This window comes from Arvicola amphibius, chromosome 4, assembly GCF_903992535.2.
Source record: "Arvicola amphibius chromosome 4, mArvAmp1.2, whole genome shotgun sequence".
In the NCBI taxonomy this organism is placed as follows: Eukaryota; Metazoa; Chordata; class Mammalia; order Rodentia; family Cricetidae; genus Arvicola; species Arvicola amphibius.
This window is the reverse complement of record NC_052050.1, coordinates 3,826,069-3,852,022: the sequence shown is the minus strand read 5'-3', so window position 1 is coordinate 3,852,022 and position 25,954 is coordinate 3,826,069. Positions and strand designations below refer to the sequence as shown.

The window sequence follows — 25,954 nt, the reverse complement described above, 5'->3', positions numbered from 1 at the left end:
TTTACTGACTGAGCTGTCTCTCCCCTGCTCACTTTCTGCCCATGTTCTGAAGTTGGTACTGGCCACATGCTCTGAAGAGCAAGCCCGTGGAGAAGGCGGCCCTCAACACTGCTTGTAGAAGCAGCCTTGTGGCATGCCAGAAGTGATGTCAATCCCAGCAAACGAGGCTGGCTGAACCCCAGTGAGGATGCAGTACGGCTGTGGCTGCCCTGGGGGATCCCCGGAGTCTCCTTGAGTCATAACCACCACTGTACTTCTTACCTTTAATTTATTTATGTAAGGGATCCAGAATTTTTCCATCAGCTCATTCCGGTACTTCTTGGTGAAGTAGCCCACGTAGGAGACAAAGGCAGAGATGAGCAGGACGTCTCCACACAGGGTGACCCCCTGACACCTGAAGTTCTCTACTGACTCAGCCCAGCGCACATTTTCCGAAGCCAGGCCTCCCACAAGCCTGCAAGAGTCCAGGAACAGGGGGAGTGCCTGAGTGAGCTGGAGAGCATGGGGCCGGGGCTGAGAGGCGGCTAGGGTGCCTATCTAATGGCCTGTCAGTCAGCAGACAAACTGTCAAAGTGACCTGGGACAAACGGAGCCCATACAATGTCGCGGGTGATCGCTTACAAAGTTACGGGTGCTTGTTCGGCTCAGGGAATTCACAGAAAACAAAAACAGCATGTTTTTGGTGCTACTTAGGGATGCCCTCATGCCCTGCTCAGGCCATTTGTGACTGCATCCTGTTCACCATGCCAATGCCACTGTGCCCCGCTGGCACACTTGGCCTGCAGGCACCGGAGTCTGGCTAAGAACGTGGTGACTACAGGACCATGTATCATCCAGATGGCTGCTGGCCTTGTAGGGGTGGGGTATGTGGTGCTGCCTAGGTTACCAGCTGGGGGACTGGTACCTAGTCGTAACTGGTGCCCTGTGGGTCTCCAAGTGCTACCCCAAGTTAATGCTGTGTGTAGGTGCCATGCCCGGTGGCCTTGCTTCCCCTCTCGAACAGATGGTGGGGGTGCACCTGAGCCATCAGCTAAGGTGACCTGGGACTCCCTATCCCCTTCCCCGCCAGCTCCTGAATCATGTTGACCACTGACTGATCAATGGCTGCCAGCCCCCAGGTTGGGAGAAAATAAGAAAGCAGGTAGCCAGAGAGCAGCCTCTTGTCGCTCAAACCGGGCTGTCCACCATGGAGGCTGTGAACCATGTGCGGTCGCTAAGGGCTTGCATGGTGGCGGGCCTGTACAGGGTGCATCCAGAGCCGGGCATGGTGGGTAAACACCTGTAATCCCAGCCTTTGGGAGGGAAAGTCAGGAGGATCACTGCAAGTTCAAGGCCAGCCTTGGCTACAAGGCTGTCTCAAAGCAAAATAACAGATCCGTGGCTGTGGCTCGATGGGGAGAAAAGTGGCCTAGCACACACAAGGCCCTAGGACTGCATAAATCAAATATGGTGGCATATGCCTGTAGCCAGCACTGGGGGATTAGAGGCAGGGGCATCAGAAGAAGTTCAAGGTCATCCTCTGACACACGGAAGTTTGAGGCTAGCCTAGGCTACATGAGACCTGGTCTCACCAACAGCGGAACCACCCTGGGTTTCTGGGGAGTGGAGCAGCAAGGTAGCCTGACGGTAGCTCTCCACAGACTACATGGGAACGTGACGCTGCTGCGCCTTCCAGTGGGAGTGGCTCGTGGTCAAGCAGCCAGAGCTACTGTCTGTGGGAGAAACATTGTGCCTGCGCCTGCCGGTCCCGAACAGAGCAGACCATTTGACTCCTAGTCCCAGAGTATGGGGGCGGGGTGAGGGGAGATGTCAGCTGTAGGGGGCAGGGGATGTCCTGAGTGAGTGTGTGCTGTCAGCATGGGCACAGCCCCAGGGGAGTGGCACAGCACAGCCTTCGCAGGTGAGGGGAGAGCTTTAGTGAAGTTCTCCTCTGGTCCAAGTGTGAATGTGGGCCGTGTGTGCAGCTGTCCACCGTAGCTGTCTGGGATCAGTTCAGCTGCCTGAAGATCAGTTCAGCTGAGGTGGGGTTTGGTGTTCCCGGGAGGTCGGGACGTCAGTCTCCAGGGATACCAAGGAAACGTGCTGCCTGAGAGCAGGTGGCTCTGGACTGTGTTGTGGGCAAGCATGAGTTAACTGGGAATTCTGTCTTCTGAGACATTTGTGTGTGTGTGGGGGGCGCGGATCTGGGAGATAGGAGGTGTGGCCACAGCAAGGACTACCTGTTAGCCAAGGAGATCACCCTGTTGGTAGCATCGGCCTCCTGCTGGCACTTGATTTTCTCAGCTGTTGCTTTCTCAAATGCTGAGGTCAGGTTGCTCAGGTTGGCATTGAGTTCCTGAAAAACCAAGTTGGGAGATGTCCCCAGCTCCCCCAAGCTCAGGGCCTGACGGCCCAAGCATCCCTGAAACCCCCCTGGCATGCTCCGTGGTACCACCGTCTGCGGTTTCTCACGACTGCAGGCCGTGCCAGTGTGTTTTAAGCAGAAACCTGACTGGCAGGGAGTGGGTGGCGCGGTGTCTAACAGGGCTACGGGCTCGAGGGCACTTACCGCAATCTTGTTTTTGATCCGGGACAGCTTCTCCTGAGCCTCGGCCAGCTCGGCATTGGCCTCCTCCAGGGCTTGCCTCTTGGGGGCCACATCGCAGTAGACCTCATAGAAGCGCACAATGTTGATGCACCAGGAGCACAGGCCAGCAGCGGCCGTGGACTTGGAGCGGATGAACTCGGGGTCGAAGGTGGGGTTGCCTTGGTAGGGCCTGGAAGGAAATCACGGCCGTCGAGCAGGGCTGTGACAGGACAGGAGCCCTAGTCCCCGGTCCCCATGGCTGGCTCTGCGTCTCAGGCTACGCCAGCCATGGTCAGCGCAGCAGCACCGGGAAACATCAATATTCCTTCTTTCTTTTAATCCTTGTGGTGTATGTAGGTGCTCTTGTGATATGGACATTTTGTGTATCTGCGTGTGCGTACAGGTCAGAGGTCAACCTCAGGGGTGGCACCTCAGTCAGTCACCATCCTCCTTGTTTCTGAGACAGAGCCTCTAATCACTCCGAGCTCCTCCGTCAGCCAGGCCGGCTGATTGGTGAGTCCAGGAATCCTCCCGTCTATGCCTCCCCAATGTGGGAATTACAAGCGTGCACCACCACACAAGGCTTTCTATTTAGGCTCTGGGATCAAACTCAGGTCTGCACATTTGTGCAGTGAGTGCCTTCCCTGTGGAGTGGCCGCTCTAGTGCCCTCGCTTTGCCGAGTACTTTAACCGGCACAAAAAAGAAGAAAAAGCGGCGTAAAAGTTTGGCCTCTCTCATTGGGGCAATGTCTCACCAGGTAAAATCACTTGCCAGACAACCGAGTTTGATCTGTAGAGTGTATGTGAAGACCAGATGTGGCACAATCCCAGATGTGGTTGCAGGCGCCTGCAGCCCCAGCCCTCCCACTAATAACACGGGTGTCAGAGACAGGGGAATCTTCGAGGCTCGTGGGCTGGATGGTCTGGAGTATGCAGAGCAGCAGAAACAAGAGACAGACCTGCCTGCCTCACAAGCTGATAGGAGGGAATTGACTCAGAGTTAACCTCTGGCCTCCACATGTGTGCTAACCTCTGACCTCCACGTGTGTGCGGTGGCACCCATACGCCTGCATGCTCTCTTTTCTCCCTCCCCTCTCCCCAGTTTATATAAATGCAAATTTTAAAAAATTGGCTTGACAAACAGAATTTGGGGTACATTTTTTCTCCTTTGTCCCTGGTGCCTCATGCATCTGATCTCGTTCTAACTTGCCAATGATACCATTTATAGGTAAGAAGACTGAGCTTAGGTACCTGTCTGTCATAGCACTGAGAGGAAGTGCAGGACAGGACACGCTCATAGTGCACTTTCGGAGGAGCCTGTGTGTCATGCGTGTGTGTGTGTGTGTATGTGTGTGTGTGGCCAGCTGCTCTGGCAGGGATAGACCTCTGGGCAGGGCTGGCTTCTCCCTGGTTCTGTGGCCCCGGGTTGTCCCTTGTCTGCCTGTCAGCTGTACACGGAGAAGCTGTGATTTAAATGTACAGTTGTAGGTCTTCCTGTCTGCCCCAGTTCTGTCCCCATGGGGGAGACAGAGGTGGCAGGCCTCCCTGGAGAAGGGACCCCTTTGCTTTGAGGGTCCCACCCTAGCTCCAGCGCACAGGTGCAGCCCGACCCTGCCCCAGGCTCACTTGAAGGCCTTCAGACAGGCCTCGGGGATGTGCTCCTTGTCGAACCTCTTCAGGGAGTCTAGGAAGGTGTCCACCTTGCCCATCATGATCTTCGCAGCCTTCCAGCTCTTGTCCTTGGGGATCTTGCCCCCAGGTGCTGTCAGGATCATGACAGCAGCTGTGACATTGACCACAGCATCCGGTGGGGAGCCGAAGGACTTCAGCTCGGTCAGGTTGTTCTACGGAGACGACACACCGAGTGTCACTGCGGACCCCACTTGGCCACCCGTGCTCCTTTTACTTCCTTTCCACTCCCTGTGTCACCTTGTTCAAGGTATCCAGGGCCTCCTGTGCAGCCAATAGGGCTGGCTCCGCCTTAGCCAGGTCTGTTTCACAGGCCTTCTGTTTCTCAGTGACATTCTAGAAGGTTTACAAGCAGGGAAGTTCAGTGTAGGCTGTTCAAACATCCATCTATATATCCACCCATCCATCCACCCGTCCACCCGTCCATCCATCCACCTGTCTACCCATCCATCCACCCACCCATCCACCCACCCGTCCACATGTCCATCCACCCATCCACCCATCCACACATCCTTCCACCTGTCTACCCATCCGTCCACCCACCCTTCCGTCCATCTGTCCATCCATCCATCCACTTGTCCTTCGACCCACTCACGCATCCACCCATCCACCCATCCGTCCGTCCATCCATCCATCCATCCATCCACCATCCATCCACCCACCCATCCACCCACCCGTCCACATGTCCATCCACCTGTCCACCCATCCACCCACCCACCCATCTATTCATCCATCTGTCCATCTATCCACTTGTCCTTCGACCCACCCACCCACCCATCCATCCATCCACCCATCTATCCACCCATCTACCCGTCCACCCGTCCATCTGTCCACCCATCCACCCACCCACCCATCCATCCATCCACCCACCCACCCACCCACCCATCCACCCCCACACCTGCCTACCTACCTAACCGCCCACTTGGCCACACCCATCCATTCATCCAGCCAGCCTCTCACACACTCATCCGAGAAGGGTAGGGCAGGGGGATGGGAGAATGAGGTGAACGTTCCTCCAAGCTACAGCCAAGCCCCAGTGGTTGAGCTCCTGCCAGCAGACACCACATATCTATTGTCTTTGCTGGATATCCCCATCACTGGTGTCTCTGTGTGCGCACTCGCAAGACCCGCCTCCCCGGCCTGGTCTCCTCAGTCCCTGCCTCTTGCCCTCAGATGAGACCTACCATGTGCAGAGAGACATGGGATGCTCAGTGGGGGATTGGACCCCTCTATCAGCTCCAACTTCCCTCTCCCTCGTCACTTTGATCCTTCCAGAACAGGGCATCTCAGAACACGTCACCTGTCCCTCTCATTCACGTGAGTGAGCGAGCGTTCAACTTGTGGGAGCACTAGTGGGCAGTGTTCTCTCACTTATGAGTGTCAGTGCTAAGTCATTCGTGCCTGCGAGCATTCACCCGCTCGTGTGGGCACGCCTCTGCTTTCTCAGTTGCAAAGGACCCTTAGACTTTTTCTAAGTTCAGAGGGCAGAGTGACTTGGTGTCTCTGCTCAGGAGCAGCAGCTGGGTGGCAGGAGTGGGGAGCAGTCGCCAGGCCTTGCGCGTGTTGCTGGGCCCCAGGGGAAGGCAGTCCTTTCTCCCTGAGGATCCTTTAAGGACATCCATGGGGCATAATTAAGGAAAAGGGCTAACGGGGCAAAGATCAGTGGTGTGTGTGTGTGTGGGGGGGTAACCCCTAGTTTTTTCTAAAGCTCCCCATGTGGGGCATTTGTGGATGGAGGGCTAGGGAGTGGAAGGTGCTAGGACATTAGTTACATGTTGTCATCAAGAAATAGGGTCAACAAGGTCTTTGGCCTTGGAGCCTATGTCCAAACATTGGGTACTATGCCAAATGCTAGTTCAAGAGCCAAGGAAAGTTATGGACCACCCTGAGCCTCAGTTTCCCTATCTCCCTCACAGACTTGTGGCTCTGCAGGTTAAAAGGGGAACAGGGACCCAGTTCCTGGCCAGCCCAGCCTGGGTCTCCTCCCTGCCCAGCACTAGGTGGGAACTACTCAGGCCCTACCTGGCTGGTCTAGGGGAGAAGCTAGGGGTGTGAAAGGCTCCTGGCTGCCTTCCAGAGAGAGTGGGAGGTAACTGTGGGGACTTAATTTATCCACTGTCCAGATATGGGCTTGAGGACACTCCCCTAAGCAACTGTTTCTACCTGACCACTGGCTGCACGAGGGAGCCCAGAGCAGAAGCCACAGTACAGGGACGGGTAATTGGGTGGTGCCACCTTGACCCTCACACACTCACGGGACACAGCATTCCATTAAGATGCAGAGGCGAGCCAGGCCCAGTGACACAGGTCTGCACTGTCAGCTACTTGAGATGCTGAGGCAGGCATGCTGTACGCTCAAGGCCAGCACGGGCAACTTAGTGAGAGCCTGCCTCAGAATACAGAATCAGAAGAGGGTTGGGGAGGAGACTCCATGGATCAGCTCTGCTGCTCGGTTAGCATGGGCTCAGTCTCCAGGTCCACCAAAACCAGAACCACGCATAAAACAATGGTACAACAAAGCAGGTGAGGTGGTGCTATCGGGCAGAGCCAGGCTGGACTGGGCAGCCCCAGCTTCTGGTGATGCTCAACGGAGAGGCTCTCTGTAAGGAGCCTGGCTGGCTGTGAGCTTTCTCTTAGAACCCAGCCTACACGAGGGTGGGCTCCTTTCCCTGGCACCTTGGGTTGGGAGGTTTGTCCTTGTACAAATGTCTCAACTCGAGTCCTGTCTGTGGGTGGCATCCGACCCATCAGGGAGGCCCCGAGACCCACCTTGTTGATGACCTCGACTTTGATTTCCTCCTCGTCCGCGATGGCCTTCTCCTTGCTGACCTTCTCAGTCTCCACGCCCACCACCTGGATCAGCTTGTCTGCGTTCTCGTTCTTCTGTTTTAGCTCGGCCTCCTGAACCGCCAGCTTGGCCTTGAGGTCATCCACCTGGGGGAGGGAGGAGGCGGGAGAGGGCAGGAGCCTGCTGAGGACAGTACACGCTGCTGGCCACGGTTGGTGGCCACCTCAGATTTAGGAGAACAGCCTTGATGGCTCCGGACTCCAGGCGACTCTGGAGTCTTTTGAATACATCAAAGGAAAGTTTATACCAAGCACCAAGTGTATACACGAAGCCACATATCTAAGACACATTCCTAGTGTGCTAGGAGTTAAGGTGACCAGATTTTAAAAATGTCAACTGAACTGGGTGCTGGCAGGTGAACAAGTGTGTGAGCCAAGCACTTGGGAGGCAGAAGCAGGGGAACTGCCAAAAGTCTAAGGTTAGCCTGGTCTATGCAGTGAGTTTCCAGGCCAGGAAGAACTACAAAATGTCCCCTTAATAAAAATTTCCAGTTGAGAAATTGTTGAAGGTTTTGGGGTGGGAGTGGGGTAGGGAGTTTGCAGTCCAGCAAGTTTATGGAAGGGTGGGAAAGAAATGGAGACTGGGGATCAAAACCTCCAGAAAGCTGGTGGAGAGACCCAACTCGGCCCAGCGTCATAGGGAAGAGGAGGCTGGGCCCCCTGGGAACCGTGGGCAGGAGGCTGTGGAGGTGCAGTAACTGAACTCCAGGCAGGAACCTCGAAAATCAACTCAACATGAAAGAAAGGTTTGTAGGAAGCCTGTGAGCGGGCCTCGGGTATGAGCGGCATGCAGAAACAGCTGCATTTTCATGGGCCGCCTTGAACTGAGATGCAGGCTTCCCTGGATACAAGCACAACGCCTTCATGTGGTGGTCTGAAAGAAAATGCTCCCCAAAGGGAGCACTATTAGGAGGTGTGGCCTTGTTGGGGAAACATATCGCTGTGGGGGTAGGTTTTGAGGTCTCTTTTCTCAAGTTTCACTTGGTGTGACAGTCAACTCCCTGCTGCCTTCTGGTGGAGCTGCAGCTGGCTCCACATCTGCCTGCACACTGCGATGCTCTGTCATGATGAGAATGGACTAAACCTTGAAAACTGGAAGCCACCACCTCAACTGTTTGAGAACAGAGTTGCCGTGGTCACGGTATCTCTTCACAACAATAAAAACCCTAAGACACATCCATCACACATGCGGGGTGCCCGCTTCAGTGCTGATACCGTTGAAGCATTTCACACCGCCGTTTTGGATTAGATTACATCCCTGTTCTCTGCTTCTCAGACTGGAGTCAGGCTCATCCACGGCCTGGGATGCTCAGCCCCACATATGACTATATCCCATGTGTGGCTGTCGCCGCCTTGGGAGCCCATTACAGTGAGAAGGCCCTGCAGCATGCAGCCCAGACACTTGACTCCTACCTGAGAAGCCGTGCTCTGCAGCTTCATGAGCCCATTCTCCAGCCGTTCAATTTTGGCAACCAGCTCCATCCTCTTCTTGGCTAGCAGGTTCTGGTAGAGTTTGATCTGCTCCAGGAAGGTCTTGGGTGTGGTGTAGTTGTAGCGCCTCTCCGTCGCCAGGTACACCTTGGACATCTCGTTGACGGTGGTGTGCACGTAGGCCATGAAGAGACTGATGGAGGTCTTCACCTCAGGCTGCAAAGCCGGGATGGACGAGATGGGCGGAGCTGGTTATTGGGGGCCCAGACAACACACCCACTCCTCCCGGGGCCCCAACCTCACCCTGCAGGGCCTAGGAGAGGGGCCACTGCAGGCTCCAGCATATACATTCAGATCCTGGACAAGACGTGCCAAGGCCTGACCTGTCTCAGGTGTCAAGAGATACAAGAGAGGGGCTGAGGAGATGCTCGTCAGTGAAGTGATCGCAAACATGAGGAGTTGAGTTCGATCGAGCCCCAGAACCCACGTTAAATCCCAGTGTGGTGGCTCACGTTTGTCATCCCAGGCCCGGGGAGACGGAGACAGGAACATCCATCACCCCAGGCCTGGGGAGACGGAGACAGGAACATCCCTGGGGCTTGCTGGCCAGCCAGACTCTAGAGCAGTGGTTCTCAACCTTCCTAATTCTGTGTCCCTTTAATACAGTTCCTCGTGGTGGTGACCCCAACCAGAAAATTACTTTTGTTGCTACTTCATAACTGTAATTTTGCTATTGTTATAAATATCTGATATCTCCAGTGATCTTAGGCAACCCCAAAGGAGTTGCGACCCACAGGTTGAGAACCGCTGCTCTAGCTGATCAGCAAGCTCAAAGGCAGTGAGAGACCTTTTCTCAAAGGAAGTAGATCATGTTCCTGAGGATGGCACCCAAGGTAGTCCTCTGGCTTACACATGTGCATGCGTATACACACACACACACACACACACAGAGAGAGAGAAAGAGAGAGAGAGAGAGAGAGAGAGAGAGAGAGAGAGAGAGAGAGAGAGAGAGAGAGAGAAGGTTGTAAATATGGTTCAGTAGGTAAAGCTAATAGAAAGACTGAATTCAGTCCTCTGGGGCTCACCTTCAAGTTTCCTCTGACCTCCATACCTGCTCTGTGGCATGTGTGTGCCACCCCCAAACACGTGTGCTCAAACACTGACATGCACACATGCATACTCACATGCATATATACATACACATACATGCATGCACACACATGCATGCACATGCACAAAGCTAATTAATTATTTTAAGGAAAAGAAGAGAGAAAGAGCTAAAAAGAGATGCTCCAGGAGAGCAATGACCTTTCAGTTTGGCAAAGTGTCAGGTGACTTTATCTAACAGACGAGCCTATCATTAGTAACTTTGTAACAAGTGATCAAGAGGCTGCGACCAGCAGAGCTTATCGTTAGTAACTTTGTAACGAGTGATCTAGTGTCTGGGACCAGCAGATCCAATCATTAGTAACTTTGTAATGAGTGATCTAACGTCTGAGACCAGCAGAGCTTATCGTTAGTAACTTTGTAACCAGTGATCTAGTGTCTGGGACCAGCAGAGCCTATCATTTTGACACCCGTGTACACACATTCTCATGCATTCACACGCTTGTATACTGGGAAAGAGCAGAGCTGAGATTTGGGGGTTTTGTTTTTGTTATATGAGACATGTAGCCCAGGCTGGGCTCAGACTTGATGCCTAGCTGAGGCTGGCCCTTAAAACTCCTGACCCTCCTGTCTCCATCTCACAAGAGAAAAGCTTTCCTATACTAGTTATATCAGCAAGCATTGCCGGGCATTTCCTACACTGGATCCCTGAGCTTGGGGACTCCCTGGCATTTGTCATCTTTCCTGAGGACAAACTCTTGGAACCTCTGCCCCACAAATAGTCCAGAGGCCTCTGTTTCAATCTTGGTTGATTTGAAAAGGTGCTTGCCTATGCTGCAGTTCTGGCCTGCACCCGGGGTCATTCCTGCTTTGAAGGGACACCCATGTCAGGGACTGAAGCCAGCATCTGGGTGCACGCTGCCTCACCTGGATGCCCTCTGTCTCCTGCAGGAAGCGAGCACTCACGGATACCAGGGCGTCTTCTGGCCACTCGTGGAACCAGTTAATGGCTGTGCAGTTGACCACGGCAGGGAACTTCCGGGCTCGCACACGCAGGACGGAGCCCACGGGGGAGAAACACAGAATCACCTGGATGTGGGACAAAGCAAACATCTGTTGGGGGGGGGGTTGTCGTTGCTGAGGTTAGACATGTCATTTTGGCAGATGGCCCCTCCGGAAGCACGGTGCTCTCCAGGTCTCAGTATCCATGTGTCGGGGGTCACTTCTGCAGAGCCCTGAGAGTGTGGCTGGGTACCTCAGTGAACCAGTGTGCAGTTTCACAGCTCTACGTGGTGCTGTGAAGTACAAGGCTGGATGAGAAAGGGGTGGGGAACGGGCCCTGCTCTAGGCAGATGAGGACAGACAGCTGGGAGGTGGTGATTTCTTCTGAATCCAGCTAGGTATGTAACATGTCCTGCAGGCCCTGAAGGCTGACTTCCAAATGGGGCCCTGGTTTCCTGGGCTTCCCTGGAAAATGAAGGGGAGCTGTAGAGAAATGTCCCAGGTTTTCCTGATGGATGGGGACTTTACTTCTCAGGGAGTCTCAGGCTCCCCTCTGATCACTCTGACCTTGACTTTCAGGGGCACAGTGATGGGATGGAAGGGGTTATGCAGACCAGTAGAATATCTTGACTTCCTGCTCTCTCTAGAGATGATGCCTGGGCCTTAACAGGTAGTGAGGGCAGGCTACAGCCATCAGGAGCTCAAGTCCCACCAGCAACATCTGCTAACAGGACTGTGTGAGCCAGAGAGGGACACAGGGGACACTGTCTTACTACATCAGTGGGGAGTACATGACCACAGATACTCAGTGTGGCAGTGGGGTTGGCTCACTCCAGCTGAACTCTGAGGAGCAGTCAAAAGTTCTCAGGTGCCTTTGGTATTAGTGAGTTTAGCTTGCTTTTCTCCAGGTAATGTTTGAGGTCAAGGGTTGCTTTTTGCTCTAAAATTTTTATTTATTATTGTGCATATGTTACAGAACATTTGTTTAGCTATGCAAAAATATATTGCATTTGTTTATGTTGCAGGATATTAGTTTAACTATGTAAAGATATGTTGCATTTGTTTAATTAAATGTAAAGATGTGTTTCTGTTTTACCTTGCCTGCCTAAGGAACCTGACAGGTCTAATAAAAAGCTGAATAGCCAATAGCAAGGGAGGGCATAAGCAGGACTTCCATGCAGGGAGAATAAGTAGGAGGAGAAATTTAAGCTTGGGGAAGAAAAAAGACACCAGGACAGGATAGATAAAAGAACATTTTCTCTAAATTTGCCTGATGAAAATGGACTTGATAGTATAAATATAATTCTTACTTGATAATTGTTCTTATTGTATATAGACTCACTATGTTAAAGCTAAAACCTTTTGGGGATGGAGAGATGGCTCAGAGGTTAAGAGCACTGGCTGCTCTTCTAGAGGACCTGAGCTTGATTCCTAGAAATTACATGGTGGCTCACAACCATCTATAGATCTATGCTCTCTTCCAACATAAAGGTGCACAGGCAGACAGAAAACTCATTCACAAATAAATCTTTCAAAAAAGCTAACACCTTTTTATTTAAGGGGAAATGTTGCTGAATATTTGTATAACTATGCAAAAACGTGTTGCATTTGTGTAACTATGCAAAGACGTGTTGCATTTGTGTAACTATGCAAAGACGTGTTGCTGTTTTATCTTGCCCGTCTAAGGCACCCAATTAGTCTAATAAAAAGCTGAATGGTCAATAGCAAGGGAGGAGGTATAGGTGACTTCCGGGCAAGGAGATAAGTAGGAGGAGGAATTTAGGCTCTGCAGAAGAGGAAAAAAAAAAGACACACCAGGGACATGCCAGGGGTTGGCCAGCCAGCCAGATACAGAGGAAGCAGGAAAGCAGAACACAGGATGAAAGAAAAAGTGCTGATGAATAGAAGCAGGTTAAATTAAGTTAAAAGAGCTAATGGGACAAGCCTCAGCCAAGGCCAAGCATTCGTGCTTATGATAAATCTCTGCGTGTTTATCTGGGAGCTGGCTGGCGGGGCAGAGAAAATGCTAACTACACATATGTTTGTATATGATGGGCTGCATATCAGGGGACAACTTCGTGCATCTGATCCTCTCCTACCTTCCTGTTGGTTCTAAGAATTGAACTCAGGTCACTAGGTTCATGTGGCAAGCGATTTCACCTACCCTAGCCATCTTCCCACCCCTCAAGGTGTGCCCTTTAATTTTTAAAAAATTATTATTTATGAGAGAGGGAGGGAGGGAGGGAGAACAAGTGCCTGCAGAGGCCAGAAGGAAGATCTGGATGCCCTGGAGCTGGAGTTGCAGACAGTTGTGAGCCATCATGTGGATTCTGGGAATTGAACTCAGATCTTCTGGAAGAACAGCCAGGGCTCTTAATTGCTGAGCCGGCTCTCCAGCCCCTCAAGGCATTCAGTCTATTTACACTGACATCTGTGAAGTCTGTGTTTACACAAGGCTCCCTCTGGCCCCCAGGTACCTCTGCTGCCACAAGACATGAACTCGGCCCTAGCTCCCAATGCCACCACTCTTTCCCAGTTGGCGTTCACGTCCTGGGAAGAAAGAGTCCCAAGTCTACAGAGAAACACCCAGGTCTCAGGGGGAAGAGGGCTGAGCCCCTAAGCAACTGTCCAGGTGGAATCCTACCTTCAGCTGCCTGCGCACTTTCTCGATGAAGAATTTCCAGCAGGCCTCTCGGGTGTCGGTCATGCCGAGGGACTTCACCTGCGGTCGCATGGAGGAGATGATGTTTTCCAGGTCATCTTCCCCAAACAGCCCCGGGATCTCCCCAGAGGCCAGCAGGTCATTGATCAGGACCAGGAACTGCTCCTCGGCCACTTGGGAGTCCGTCATCAGGAACACAGAGGGCACATTCTTCACAGCGGCCTTGATGTACTGGGTGGCCAGGTCAAGCTGGACGGAACAAGGACAGTGGAGTGAACGGCCTCACTCACGCAGCAAAGGCACAGGCGGGGCCAACTCTCCAGGTGCCGGCAGGAGCCTGAGATCTCAAGGGGACACTGCTAAGCTCTGGGCAGCCATCAGCCCTGCTTCCTGGTGATGGCTGGGTGGGCGCATTCTAGGTGGAAGGTTACTAATCCTCAACTAGGAAGGCCCCAATAAAACTAATTCACATCCAGATCTAATGCTGGGAAGAGCGGCCAGTCCCCAGAGTGGCCTGACTACAGCAATCTCCTTCCATATCCCCAGGAGGGTTTAGAGAAATAACCAGTCTCTCTGAGCTCTCCTCGGGGACTCCAGCCCTGCTGCACAGTGTCAAGCTTCAGCTGTTCTCCATGTCCTCCCCATGCCTTCAAAACCAGCGCCACCTGGCTGGCTCTTAACACTACCAAGTCTGGCTTCCAGCATGAGACACAGCTGTAGCCCCTCTGAACCATGGCATCTGTATGCTGAGCCTAAGGAATCACTGCAAAGACATCACCTCAGTGATTCTGGGCTCTCCTTAATCACGGCTGCTTCTTCAGCTTTGGCTGAGCAGCAGTGACCACCCCGGCCAAGGTTTCACTTCACATCAACCACCTGGTGAGGGTTTCACCTCCGTAGTCCTGGGCTCTTGTTAATCATAGTTGATTCGTCACCACAGGCTGACAGATCCTTAGTTCAAACTATCACACAAAGGGCCCTGGTAAAGTCTTTAAGGAACTCTCAACCTTCCCTCTGAAATGTCCCAAGTCAGGCCTCCATCGTCTGCACTGTTCTCAGGATGCTCATCTTCCAAGATCCTGCAGAACTGCTCACGGAGCTCTCAACACTTAACGGCCTCTCCAGCCCCAAGTTCAAGTCCACCACAACCCACCCCCACCACATAGGCCAGGCCTGTTACAGCAATACCTACAGCCTGGAACTAATTTCTGTCCTAGTTAAGATTTCTGTGGCTGGGATAAGACATCATGACCAAAAGCAACATGGCACACACTAATAATTCCAGCACTAAGGAGCCAGAGGCAGGTAAATCTCAGCTTGGTCTACGTGGGAAAGATCTTTCAAAAAAAAAAGCAGATTTGGTAAGAAAGGGTTTGTCGTCGCTTGCAGCTCTCAGTTTAAACTGCATCACCAAAGGAAGCTAGGGCCAGGAGCTGTAGGCACAGTCATGGAGGAATGATGCTTACCAGCTTGCTCCTTGTGGCTTGCTCCGCCTGCCTGCTTGCTTGCCTGCCTGCCTGCCTGCCTGCCTGCCTGCCTGCTGCCTCAGTCAGGGTTGCTGTCGCTGTGAAGAGACACAACGGACCTTGGAAATTCTTGCAAAGGAAAAACATTTAATTGGGCTGGCTTACAGTGTCAGTTTTGTCCATTATCATCACGGTGCAACATGGTAGCAGGCAGGTGGGCGGGCAGCCAGGCAGGCACTGTGCTGGAGAAGCAGGCGAGTGTCCTTCATCTTGCAGGCAACAGGAAGTGAATGATGACACTGGGAGTAGCTTGAACACAGAACTCAAAGCCCGCCCCTACAGTGACGCACTTCCTCAACAAAGCCACGCCTCCTCATAGGTACCACTCTCTTTGTGGGCTATTTTCTTTCAGACAACCACACTTTTTTCTTTCTTTCAACAGGGTCTTTTTGGGAGCAGTGAGACCCCAGATCCTGAATTTCTTGTAATCCCCTGATCCGAGTGCCTACAGCTGCTCTGAGCACGAGACCTTCAGGAGTTCCTGATGGCAGGAGAGTGGTTTCTGGTGGGTTTGGCTGGGGCGTGGCTATCTCTATATAATCTGCCCCTGAACACAATAAAGGGGGCATTCTTGGGGAATTCAAGGATGACCCGTGTCTCTGTCTATCTGTGTCTGTGTATTTTAACCTCCTGCCCCTTGCCCGAAACTCGGTAACTGGGTTCAAGCACACCAAGTGCAGACACGGGGGCGCGGGGCGCGGCAATTGGAGGTCTCCACTGAGATTTCGGCAGGGTCTCACTATGTAGCCCTGGCTGACCTAGAACTCACTATGGAGACCAGGCTGGCCTCAAACTCAGAGATCAGCCTGCCTCTGCCTCCTAAGCGCTGGGATTAAAGGTGTGTGCCACCACCACTGCCCGGCTCAGCTTGCTTTCTTACAGCACTGAAAATCACCACTGTGGGGGTGGGGGGATGGAGGGTGGGGGTAGAGGCATTGCCCCCAGTGAGCTCAGCCTTCCTGAATCTATGGTCAATCAAGAACACACACCACGGGCAACCTGATAGAGCCCTTTCTCACCTGAGGCTCTCTCTTCCAAAATTACACAGCTGTGTCAAGTCGGTAAACCTCAGCAGCCCACCCTCCTCTCTTCCTTACCGTGCTGGATATGGGACCAAGGGGCCTTGGGGTGTTGTATGTGTCTGGTAGATGACACACCACTGAGCTACAGCCAGGGTTTTTTGTTTGCTTGTCTATGTGGGTTTTTTTTTTTTTTTTTTTTTTTTTGCAATTGGGTCTCCCTATAGCGTGGAACTCCCAGACCTTCTGTTTCTTGCCCTCTGGTATCAGGGTTAGAGGTAGGAGCCACCACGCCTGGCCTAATTTCCTTAGTAAAGCCTACCAATTCTCTAAGGCTCTGTAGTTCTCTGAAAGGTTTCACAGATGTTCATGAAAGTCCCCCCACCTAGTGGGTTAGCTCACCCATTGCATGGGAGCCCAAGTCTCCCAGTTTAAGGAAACATTCCAAGGCTCCTCTTTTGGGGTTGATTGGTGGTCAAAAGCAAGTCTCAAACTCCATATTTTAGGCAACCTAATTTTTTTTTTTTGAAAGTGAAGGGGAAAAAAAACCCCTCTGAATTTGGAAAAGCCTGATGTAGGTGTGTCTTCTATCTATCTGATGATTTCATTGGTTAATTAATAAAGTAACTGCCTTGGCCAGCCCTTAGGTGGGTGGAGTAGACAGAACAGGAAGAAGGAAGTGAGGTAGATGGCTCAGTCAGATGCTACGCCTCTCCTTAGTCAGACCGCCGTGCCTCTCCTCAGAGAGATGCGAGATGCAATGGAGCCAGCCGTTCAGACATGCTGAATCTTTCCCAGTAAGACACCATTTGTGGTGTTACACAGATTATTAGATATGGGTTAGTCAAGATGTGAGAAAGAGGCTGAAAATAATGGGCCAGGCAGTGTTTAAAAGAATACAGGTTGTGTGATGTTATTTTGGGTTTTAAGCTAGCTGGTGGCCGAGAGCAGGGCGGCGGGAAGCCGCCAGCAGCTCCACACTACAAAAGCCAATGTTGCAGGGGTTTCTCCATAGCAGTGACCTCGGGAATAGCCTGGGGGGGAGGGGCTGCTGTGACAGCCAGGGAGGTCAGAGCAGGGACACTCTCTGTGCCTCCAGCACTGTGGCTCAGTGAATCCACGGTCACCACAGGAAGCAGGAAGGACACAGCACACAGAAGGAGCCACTGGCAGGGCTGCCTTCACAGCCTCTGGTCAGACTGCCAGGCAAGTTCAAGTGAGGGCTATGGATCTGGGTGAGCGGACAAAGCAAGCGCCCCCCCCCCCCAACTGAGTGCTAAGGTCAAGATGGTAGCTTCTGGAAAAGCTGTTGGGCCACGTAAGCCTGGAGACAGCGCTAGGCGGTTCCCTTGTGTGAGGAAACCCTCTCATCTACATCTTTTAGGACACCCTATCTCCCAGGGCCCTGGACAACTGCTGTATTCCAAACTCCGTGGAACCCCTGCAGCCAAGGACACTGACCTGAAGCTGAGCCTGCCCCCCCACCCCATCTCTGCTCTCTGTCCAGTGTCTTGTCCTGGGCCACCATCACGACACTCTGCTCTGAGTCCACCTCTCTCTCATTCCCTGCGGCCCTTACAAGCCCCAGGGGGACCATGTTTACCGGCCATCTCCTGTGCGCCAGCCACATCTTCCCTACGGGCCACACACTGCGCCTGTCTACTGTGACTCCCCTCTGCTCTAAGATGTGGTGGGCTTGTCCCTTCCTGGCTTGTACATCCTCTTGGGACAAAGACCAGCGGCTTCTATGTGAAGTGCTTCCAAGCACACTCCTAAATCTCCTCCATCTTTAGCCTCTGGCAGGTGCCTGCCACTTCCGGGACTCACTTTAAAGGACTGTTGTAAAGCATCATGAAAGCATGGTGCCAGCTCATGGCCGCTCGACACCCCCCCAAACCCGCTCACACCTGCTCACACCCACTCACACTTGCTCACGCCAGCTCACGCCCGCTCACACCTGCTAACACCTGCTCACACCAACTCATGCCCACTCATACTCGCTCATGCTTGCTCACGTCAACTCACCCCATCTCATGCCAGCTCACGCCCGCTCACACCAGCACCGTGATGCTGTTGTAAGACAGCTTAACAGCTCGGGAGACCACTCCCCTCTTACGATGTGGGGTCCCTTACCCAGCTTTTCCTTCACTCTTAGAACTGGGTCTAGAGAGGGAGGAAGCTAGCTTATTACGGGTGCGGGGTAACTGATTTCTAGACCATAATTACAGTACTGCGGTGGCTGGTGACCTCAAGTAAAATACTGGACACCCACTGTCGGCTCTAAAGCGAAGACTCAGTAATAAAGTCCCCACAGGGACAGAACATGAGTTGGCTGATGGATGGGACAAAACCTTGGAAAACAGGTGGCTCCTGGGGGTGGGAGGGCGGGGGTGGGTCCAAGCAGCACTTAAGTTGCTGTGGTGATGTCACCGAGGACAACTGCTTGCATGCGTGCTGCTGCGGTGCAGAAAAGCCTCCTGCGGGAGGCTCTGTCCCTTCATACTAGGATTTGAAGCTAGAGCTGGCTAGTTCTGCAAATGGAATCGACCACAGAGTCCAGGAAATAGGAGGCTGGCCCGGAGGAGATGGTTCCCGGCCTACACCCCCTACCAGAGCCTCCTGTGCGCTTCAGATCTTCACCTGCACCCCAGATTCCAGGTGCCGGGCTCTCCAAGCTCCAGACCTGTGCAACCAGGCCAGGCACTGCAGCATTTGCCACGGCGAGGACTCCCCAGGGATTCCCTGGGCAGGTCTGGCATCTCCCAGGCCCCGCGCAGAGGCAGCTCCAGAATGAACACAGATATGACTGTGTCGTGTATGCTGATCAATTTCAGGTTCCTTCCCCGGCACTCCGATAACTTGTTCTGGCTTAATAGTGTTTGACTGGCACACACACACGCTCCCAGGGGGCCAACTTTCGGGAAGGAGAAATCAATGGAAGGCCCAGCGGCACGCCTGGGGCATGGCAGGCCTACTTCACTAATGTGGACTCGGTCAATTCAGGCTGAGCGGTCCGCCGCGTCAGGGTCTGGCATGCAGTGAGAAGCCGAGCAGCGGCTCTGAATGCTTTAGCCTGTAGAACTGGGGACAGCTGAGTACACCCTGTGACCAAGGTGGGAATCTGACCTCTGCACTTCTGTGTGTCATCTCCACTCTGCCCTCCCACACCGAGGTAAACTGAGTCACACTTTTCCATCTTGTCACAGGGCCTAGTGCATCAGTCACGTGTGTCCTGGCCTTTTCTGACAGGATCGAGTCACGGGTGACATCTGGTGTCTCTCCTGGTTGGCCTCTCTTTGGGAAGGGGCATAGTGGGCCCTTGCCCCGCCTCCCTTGGAGCCCTCACCTTGAGGTCTGGGACCCCATAGCCTTTCTTGAGGGTGATCTGGAAGACGTCCAGGGCGCTGATGTAGGCAGCCAGGCGGGACAGGCTTTGCTTCCCACTGCCGCCCACGCCCACCAACAGGGCGTTTCCCCGAGGAGACTCCAGGATACGGTTGATCTTACAGATGTGCGCCACTGCATCCTCAAACAGCACCTGGGAGAGGGAGGTCAGAGGGGTCACCCCTGTGTTACCCCTGTGGAAGGCAGGGCACAGGCTCTCGCCAAGGTCACATGACCACTTGTGGCTCAGAGGAAGTCACCTGCAGGGGCCAACCCCAAGGAGAGCACAGGCTCTCACTAATCCCTGGTAGGTGCTAATGGCTCGTGCCCCTGTTGCACTGTGGTTTCAAAGGTGGCTTTGTTTGTAAATTACACTTAGGACAGACAACACAGCAGTTTGGGGCACCCACCAGGGACCTCAGAAGGTCTCTGTGTGGATAAGGAATCCCGCGGCACAGCGACCCAGGAGGTACAGCGACCCAGGAGGAGCATCTATGTCCCGGGCCCTTGTCGCCAGGCCATCACGAGTGTACCCACCAGGTTCATGACTGCATTGACTTCGTTGTAGCTGTCCAGGACGTCCATGAGGAGTTTGTTCAGGTGAGCCACGTCCGTGACGGGGCAGTATTTGGGATCACCGATCCCTTGGGCAAAGTGGCAGAAGATGTTGGGCTTGGCGAATAAGTGTTCCTCCCCGAGATCCTGGGGCCAAGAGACAAGATGCTTTGCTCCTGCTCCATCAAGGACGTACAGTTGCCAGACAATGGTCACCACACCTACCGAGGGGGGCCCATGAGGCCTGTAGGAGGCCAGGCATGTCTCTAGTGATTCAAACCATGACTGTGTCAGCCCTTACAGACTACTGGATGCTCCATCCCCGTAGGGTGGTCCGCGGAGAAGAATGGATGGTACAAAAACATACGGGACATGCCAGGGGGTGACAAGGACTGAGGCAGCTGTGCCCCAATACAGGTGGAGGGCAGGAAGCCACTCTCCGAATGGCTAATTCATCCTCTCCCTCCCCGCCCCCCTCATTCCTCTCCCCCTTCCCATCTCTCCCTTCCTCCTTGCCTCCCTCCCTCTCTCCCTACCTGCCTCCTTGCCTCCCTCCCTCTCTCCCTACCTGCCTCCTTGCCTCCCTCCCTCTCTCCCTACCTGCCTCCTTGCCTCCCTCCCTCTCTCTCCCTCTCTCCCTCCTTCCCTTCCTGCCTGCCTCCCTCCCTCCTTATTAGAGTTTGTGAGCTGTCATGTGGGTGCTAGAAATTGAACCCAGGTCCTCTGGGAGAACTGCTGAGCCATCTCTCCAGCTCTGGCTTATTCTTACTGGACCCATTGCCACATGTTGGGGTCCTTACATGGGTCTCCCTGTCTCCAACAAAGGGTCTTCCCAGAGGATGCTGTGGGCATCCTTAGCCCTGGACACTGAACTGGATGTGGGCACATCAAGGGAATCCGGCGGCTCGACTTACATCAAAGTATTTCTTGGTGGATGCGATGCTGACTCTGCGCAAGGACTCCTGGTCTTTCTCATCAACCATCTTGTCCCCATACACCCGCTCAGCCTCATGCAGCCAAAGGCGGACAAGGTCCAGTGGGGTTTTCAGAATCTCTGCTGTGGAGAATAAGATGCCCTGCCCCAGACACACAGTGCATGGTCAGCTCTGCCCCACTCTGGACGGGGATGCCCTGCCCCAGACACACAGTGCATGGTCAGCTCTGCCCCCACTCTGGATGGGGATGCCCTGCCCCAGACACACCGTGCGGGGCCAGCTCTGCCCCCACTCTGGATGGGGATGCCCTGCCCCAGACACACCGTGCGGGGCCAGCTCTGCCCCCACTCTGGCCGGGGATGCCCTGCCCCAGACACACGGTGAGCGGCCAGCTCTGCCCCCTCTCTGGACAGCCAGCAGCTCCACCTGTGCTGTGAGGGCAAGTCAAGCACCATCTTTGGAAGGAATGTGGGGGAAGTGCCTACGTCCCTAGGGAGCGATCCACTTAGCTGCTTCCTGGCTTCTGCTTGGGACCAGGAAATCCACTCACTGTGGGGGTCACAGACACAGTTTAGATGCTGAAGTGTGTGTCTGTGTCCTGGGAGGCCTGGGGAGTCTCCTCCCAGGACAGGGTTAGGGGTCTATTTTCTAATGAGGAGCATTGTAGAGAGGAAGGACAGGGAGGCAGATTGTGACTGGGCGCATTCAAGGTGGTGGTGGTGCCCACATTGACAAGGCCAGGCTTTCAAAGGCCACAGCTCAGGTTCAGGCAGTGTGAGTCCAGCCCGGGAGGGGAGGATACTGGCAAGCCTCGATAGGTTCCGCAGATGTTTGCCAAGCCCCCACCCTGGGCTGTAGGACCATCATGGTAGCAAGACAGTCCCTGTGTTTATGGGGCTTGCGTCCCGCTGGCGAGATTTGAGCAGAGAACAGGACACGGCACACTGTGCTGTGAGTGCCACACAGGACAGCGGGAGGGACACGGGTGTGCAGAGGCCTCTGCAGGGCTGTGACTTTTGAGCCGATGGTTGGAGTGGGACGGAACCAGCACAATTTAGCCTTGAGCTTTAAATTTCCCATCTGTCAGACGGAGGGCATGAGCTCAGGGGACAGCGGGTGTATAAATGGCTAAGTCTAATGCCTGGTTCAGGCTGAGCAGTCACTAAATGAGGGACTACGACATCACCTTCATCATGACATCCTTCGTAATCTTCAGCCTGTCACCACCACCACCACCACCACCACCATCAAATCCCTGCCATCACGTGACCGATATGATACCATCATCATCATTATCATCATCATCATCATCACCTCCGTGGCTGCCGCCACCATCACCATGGCCACCATCCCCATGGCCACCATCACTATGGCCACCATCATCATGGCCACCATCACCATGGCCGCCATCCCCATCACCATGGCCACCGCCACCATCACCATGGCCACCATCACCATGGCCACCATCACCATGGCCACCATCACCATGGCCACCATCACCATGGCCACCATCACCATCACCCACCATCCTAGTGTCACCATTGTCATCAGCCCACGCCCATTTCCCTTTTCCTCCTGAGCACCGCAGAGGAGGAGAGCCCCCATGGACCAGGGACGTGGCCACGGGCAACGTGACACACAGCTCCAGAGCAGTACCTGGAAAATGTTGGAGAGGTCCCTGAGGTTGAAGATGTAGTGAAACTTAATGGCTGTGGGAAGGAACGTCGCCGCAATTTTCTGGTGCAAGGCTGTTGCAGGAGAGAGGCACATCGATTCTTACCGACTCTTAATGGCCTCAGGAAGCGCAGGGCTTAAAGTTCCTAAGGCAAATGGACTGTGCAATGATTTAACCAAGAAATACGCGCAGCTCTCTGAGGAGGGCGGGCGCTCGCGGCTATTGTCAACTGCCCCTCCTCTCCCCCCATTCTCCCCCACCCCCAGGCAATCGGATTTCACCTCTCTCCGAGCTGCAACGTAGCACCGTTTAAAAAAAAAAAAAGATCGATTCCAAAGGATAGATAAAATATTTACAGGGGGCGGGGATGGGAAGACCCGCCAGCCCACGAAGCCATAGGTCTCGCCGGCTGGCTGGGGAGGAGGCGGTCTGGGCTTACCCAGGGCCGCAGTCACCAGATGGTTGCTCAGTCTCTGGATCACCATGGGTGTTGAGCGGTAGGACAGATGCTGTGCCAGAATCGTGTTGTAGATGGTGATGAGGGCGTCCTGCCCGGGGAAGCTCACGGCGAACACACAGAAATGGCGCTGCACAGACAAGCACAGGCTTCTGCTAGGGAGCTGAGTTACGAGCTTGAGGCCATGGTTCACCCTCTGGGGAGAGTGGGCCCTGGTGCCACTGTCTAATTTTTTTTTGGGGGGGTGCATAGTAAAGACGCATGGAGAATCACATGAGACACCCGCTCTATGTGAAGCAGCCATACACATCGTCCTGAAAAATATTCCCAGAGGCACAGCATGGAGGGCACCAGGTCTGGGGGTGTCTCCCAGGTTCCTGTGGCTCTGGTCTGTGGGGATATCCTGGGTCCCTGTGACTCTGGTTATTTGAAAAGGTTGGCCTGGGCACAGCTGCAGATGTAATACATGATACCCTGCTAAAACTGGGCCCCTGACACCCTCACAATAACTTTGGGGTTATGACACTGTCTCCAGTGTCATACATAAAAAGGTATCTGTGGGCTGGAGAGACGGCTCAGAGGTTAAGAGCACTGGATGCTCTTCCAAAGATCCTGAGTTCAATTCCCAGCAACCACGTGGCAGCTCACAACCATCCGTAATGAGATCTGGCGCCCTCTTCTGGCCTGCAAGCACACATGCAGGTGGAACACTGTATACACAATAAATCAATCTTTAAAAAGAAAAAAGGTATTTGTAAATTATCTGAAATTCAGGTGCAGCTGGGATCCTGCGCCCTGTGCTCTGTTAGTCAAGTGCTCCTCAGAGCTGCAACCCCAGCCTTTGGTGTTCGGAGACACTGCTGGCAATGGAGCCCACCTGGCCTTGAACTCATAATTCTTCCACATCCCAAGGGCTGGGATTACAGATGTGCACCGCCACACCTGGCACATCTGGCAGCCTTCCGGGGTCATGAGGAGGGCTGTCTGGCCTCTTGTCCTTCCTGCTCCCCTCAATTTCCTGATACTGCAAGGCTAGTGAGATCTGTGGAGCTTGGCAGCCCGAGCGCTAACGCCTCAAACCAGGGCCAGAGCTGCCTCAGCCTTCAGCACTTGGCAGAAGGTGCTGGACCTCTGCCTACCTGGAGTCTGGGGTCAATGGTGAAGGAGCCAGACGTAGGGTTCATGCAAGCCACATACTGACAGTTGTGGACGTCCTTCAGCGTCAGTTTCTGCCTGTCGTACCTGTGGGGGAGGGTAGTAGGAACATTGCACTCAGGCCCAGAGAAGCCCCCCTCCCCAGTATCACCCTGTGCGTGCCTAAGGAAGACCACTAGGGGGCAGCATCAGGTGAGGGGAGCTGACTGCTTGCTGAGCCTTGAGGGGAGCTTGGGAATGGCCCTGAGCTCCAGTCCAGCTCTCAGGGGGAGGGAGTGGGCCCTCTCAGACTGGATGACCACTGGGCACCTTGCTGCTCCTGCCTTCTCTCGGCATCACCGCCAGGATGCAGGAGTCCGCGTGTCAAGCATAACCATAAGGACACCCATCGGTGCTTCCTGCCCCACGAGTACCTTTGTGTGTGTGCATGTGTGTGCGTGTATGCACTGCGCACATGTTTTGAGAAAGGGTCTTACTAGGTAGCCCAGGCTGCCTTTGGACTGGTGGTAATCCTCCTGTCTCAGCTTCCTGAAGCTGGGATCAAAGGCACTTGCCACCACATACATGCTCAGTATGGGTCACTCAACTTGGTTTCTTTTTTTGAGACAGGGTCTCGGGCGGATCCTCAGCTGGTCTCTAACTCCCTGGGTAGCCAAGGGTGACCCTGAACTTGTGATCCTCCTGCTCCTACCTCCCAGGTGCTGGGATTACAAGCGGACACCGTTAGGACACGCTTGGTTTATCCACTGCTGGAAACTGAACCCAGAGTCCCCTGCATGCTAGGCCAGCACCCCACCCTCCAAGCCATGCCCCTAGCCTCTCACTATTAGGGGAGCTGAGTGCTCTGTGATATCATTATCCTCATGCGAAGCTGAACCTCTTTGTGTGTCTCCCATTCCCCCCGACCCCTGCTGTGGCTGCTACCCCTTCGTAGAGCCCGGAATTGCTTGTTTTCTCCAGACGGCTCCTCTGCCTCTCCATGAACTGAGCACACTGTCAGGGATTCCTCCCCACCCCCACCCCGTGTGCTAACTATTATGTCGGCCTACGCTTTTGTTGAACGAGATTCCCACAAGTCCGATGTCGGTCATGGGAGCAGCTTTTCTGCCCCCAGCTTGGCTTTCCAAAGTTTTGTCTGGGAAGCCCTTCTCTGTCCGACCTCCCTCAGAGCCGGTGTCCCTGCCTTATCTGGATCAGGCACCAAAAGTGCCTTTTCCTGACGTGACTGCAATAGGATCCCTTTGTCCCGGCCGTTGCTGGCCACCTAGACCTCATCTGTAGGGAGGTTCTGCCACACTGTGTGTGTATGTGGGGGTGGCAGAGAACAAGCTGCAGGAGATGGTTTTCTGCTTCCCCTGGGATCCGATTCCAGTTGTTGGCCTTGGTGGCAAGCTCTGGCGCGCCATCCTGCTGGGGCCTTTTGAAAACCCAAATGGAGCCACTCCTCCCCATCCTCAGGCTTCTTCAGAGAAAACCTGAAGGTGAGCATGGGCTGAGCTGTATCTGGAGATCCAGGAGAGCCTCTCTGGCGGAGAGAGCAAGGGGGTCTTCCAGTGTTTGGTGGAGAGCTCTGCAGAGGTCCAGGTGGGGGTCAGGCTGCCACAGGGGAGCCCCCGGAAGAAGGGGAGCACCCCACCACCTCACTGCTGCCTTCTCCTTCACTAACTCAACAGCACTTGCCGTGAGGGCCACCATGCGTGCAGACACCCCTGGGCTGTGCTATCACCCTCTCTCAGTAGGTGGCTATGCCCACAGCTCAGGGACTCTGAGCTCTTCTTTCCTGGACCCCATGGGTCGGTGCTGCCCGTGGGGGAAAGGAGGGCTGTGGGGTGAGTGTTAGGACTGTAACCTCAAACAGGCAGCCCGGCCCCCTTGAGCATGACCCCCACCCAGTTTCTGGGCAGTCCTGAGGGGGGCTCTGGGAACCTACTGACTGGCTTCTGG

At 54.0% G+C, this 25,954-nt stretch overlaps 1 protein-coding gene across 1 annotated transcript in view; it reads right to left on the bottom strand.

The window, feature by feature from the left end:
• The window catches only part of Dnah17 (dynein axonemal heavy chain 17), a 110,694-nt gene that overhangs the window by 24,752 nt on the left and 59,988 nt on the right, over positions 1-25,954 (bottom strand). The window contains exons 48-62 of the mRNA XM_038325776.1: positions 23,995-24,097; positions 22,838-22,985; positions 22,380-22,471; positions 20,703-20,864; positions 19,771-19,935; positions 19,196-19,387; positions 13,287-13,553; positions 10,568-10,729; positions 8,516-8,749; positions 7,025-7,189; positions 4,496-4,591; positions 4,193-4,410; positions 2,549-2,756; positions 2,220-2,335; positions 262-454 (exon numbers count right to left, since the gene is read on the bottom strand). Coding sequence (XP_038181704.1) covers positions 262-454; positions 2,220-2,335; positions 2,549-2,756; positions 4,193-4,410; positions 4,496-4,591; positions 7,025-7,189; positions 8,516-8,749; positions 10,568-10,729; positions 13,287-13,553; positions 19,196-19,387; positions 19,771-19,935; positions 20,703-20,864; positions 22,380-22,471; positions 22,838-22,985; positions 23,995-24,097 — 2,521 coding nt within the window. The remainder of the gene's footprint in view (positions 1-261; positions 455-2,219; positions 2,336-2,548; positions 2,757-4,192; positions 4,411-4,495; positions 4,592-7,024; positions 7,190-8,515; positions 8,750-10,567; positions 10,730-13,286; positions 13,554-19,195; positions 19,388-19,770; positions 19,936-20,702; positions 20,865-22,379; positions 22,472-22,837; positions 22,986-23,994; positions 24,098-25,954) is intronic.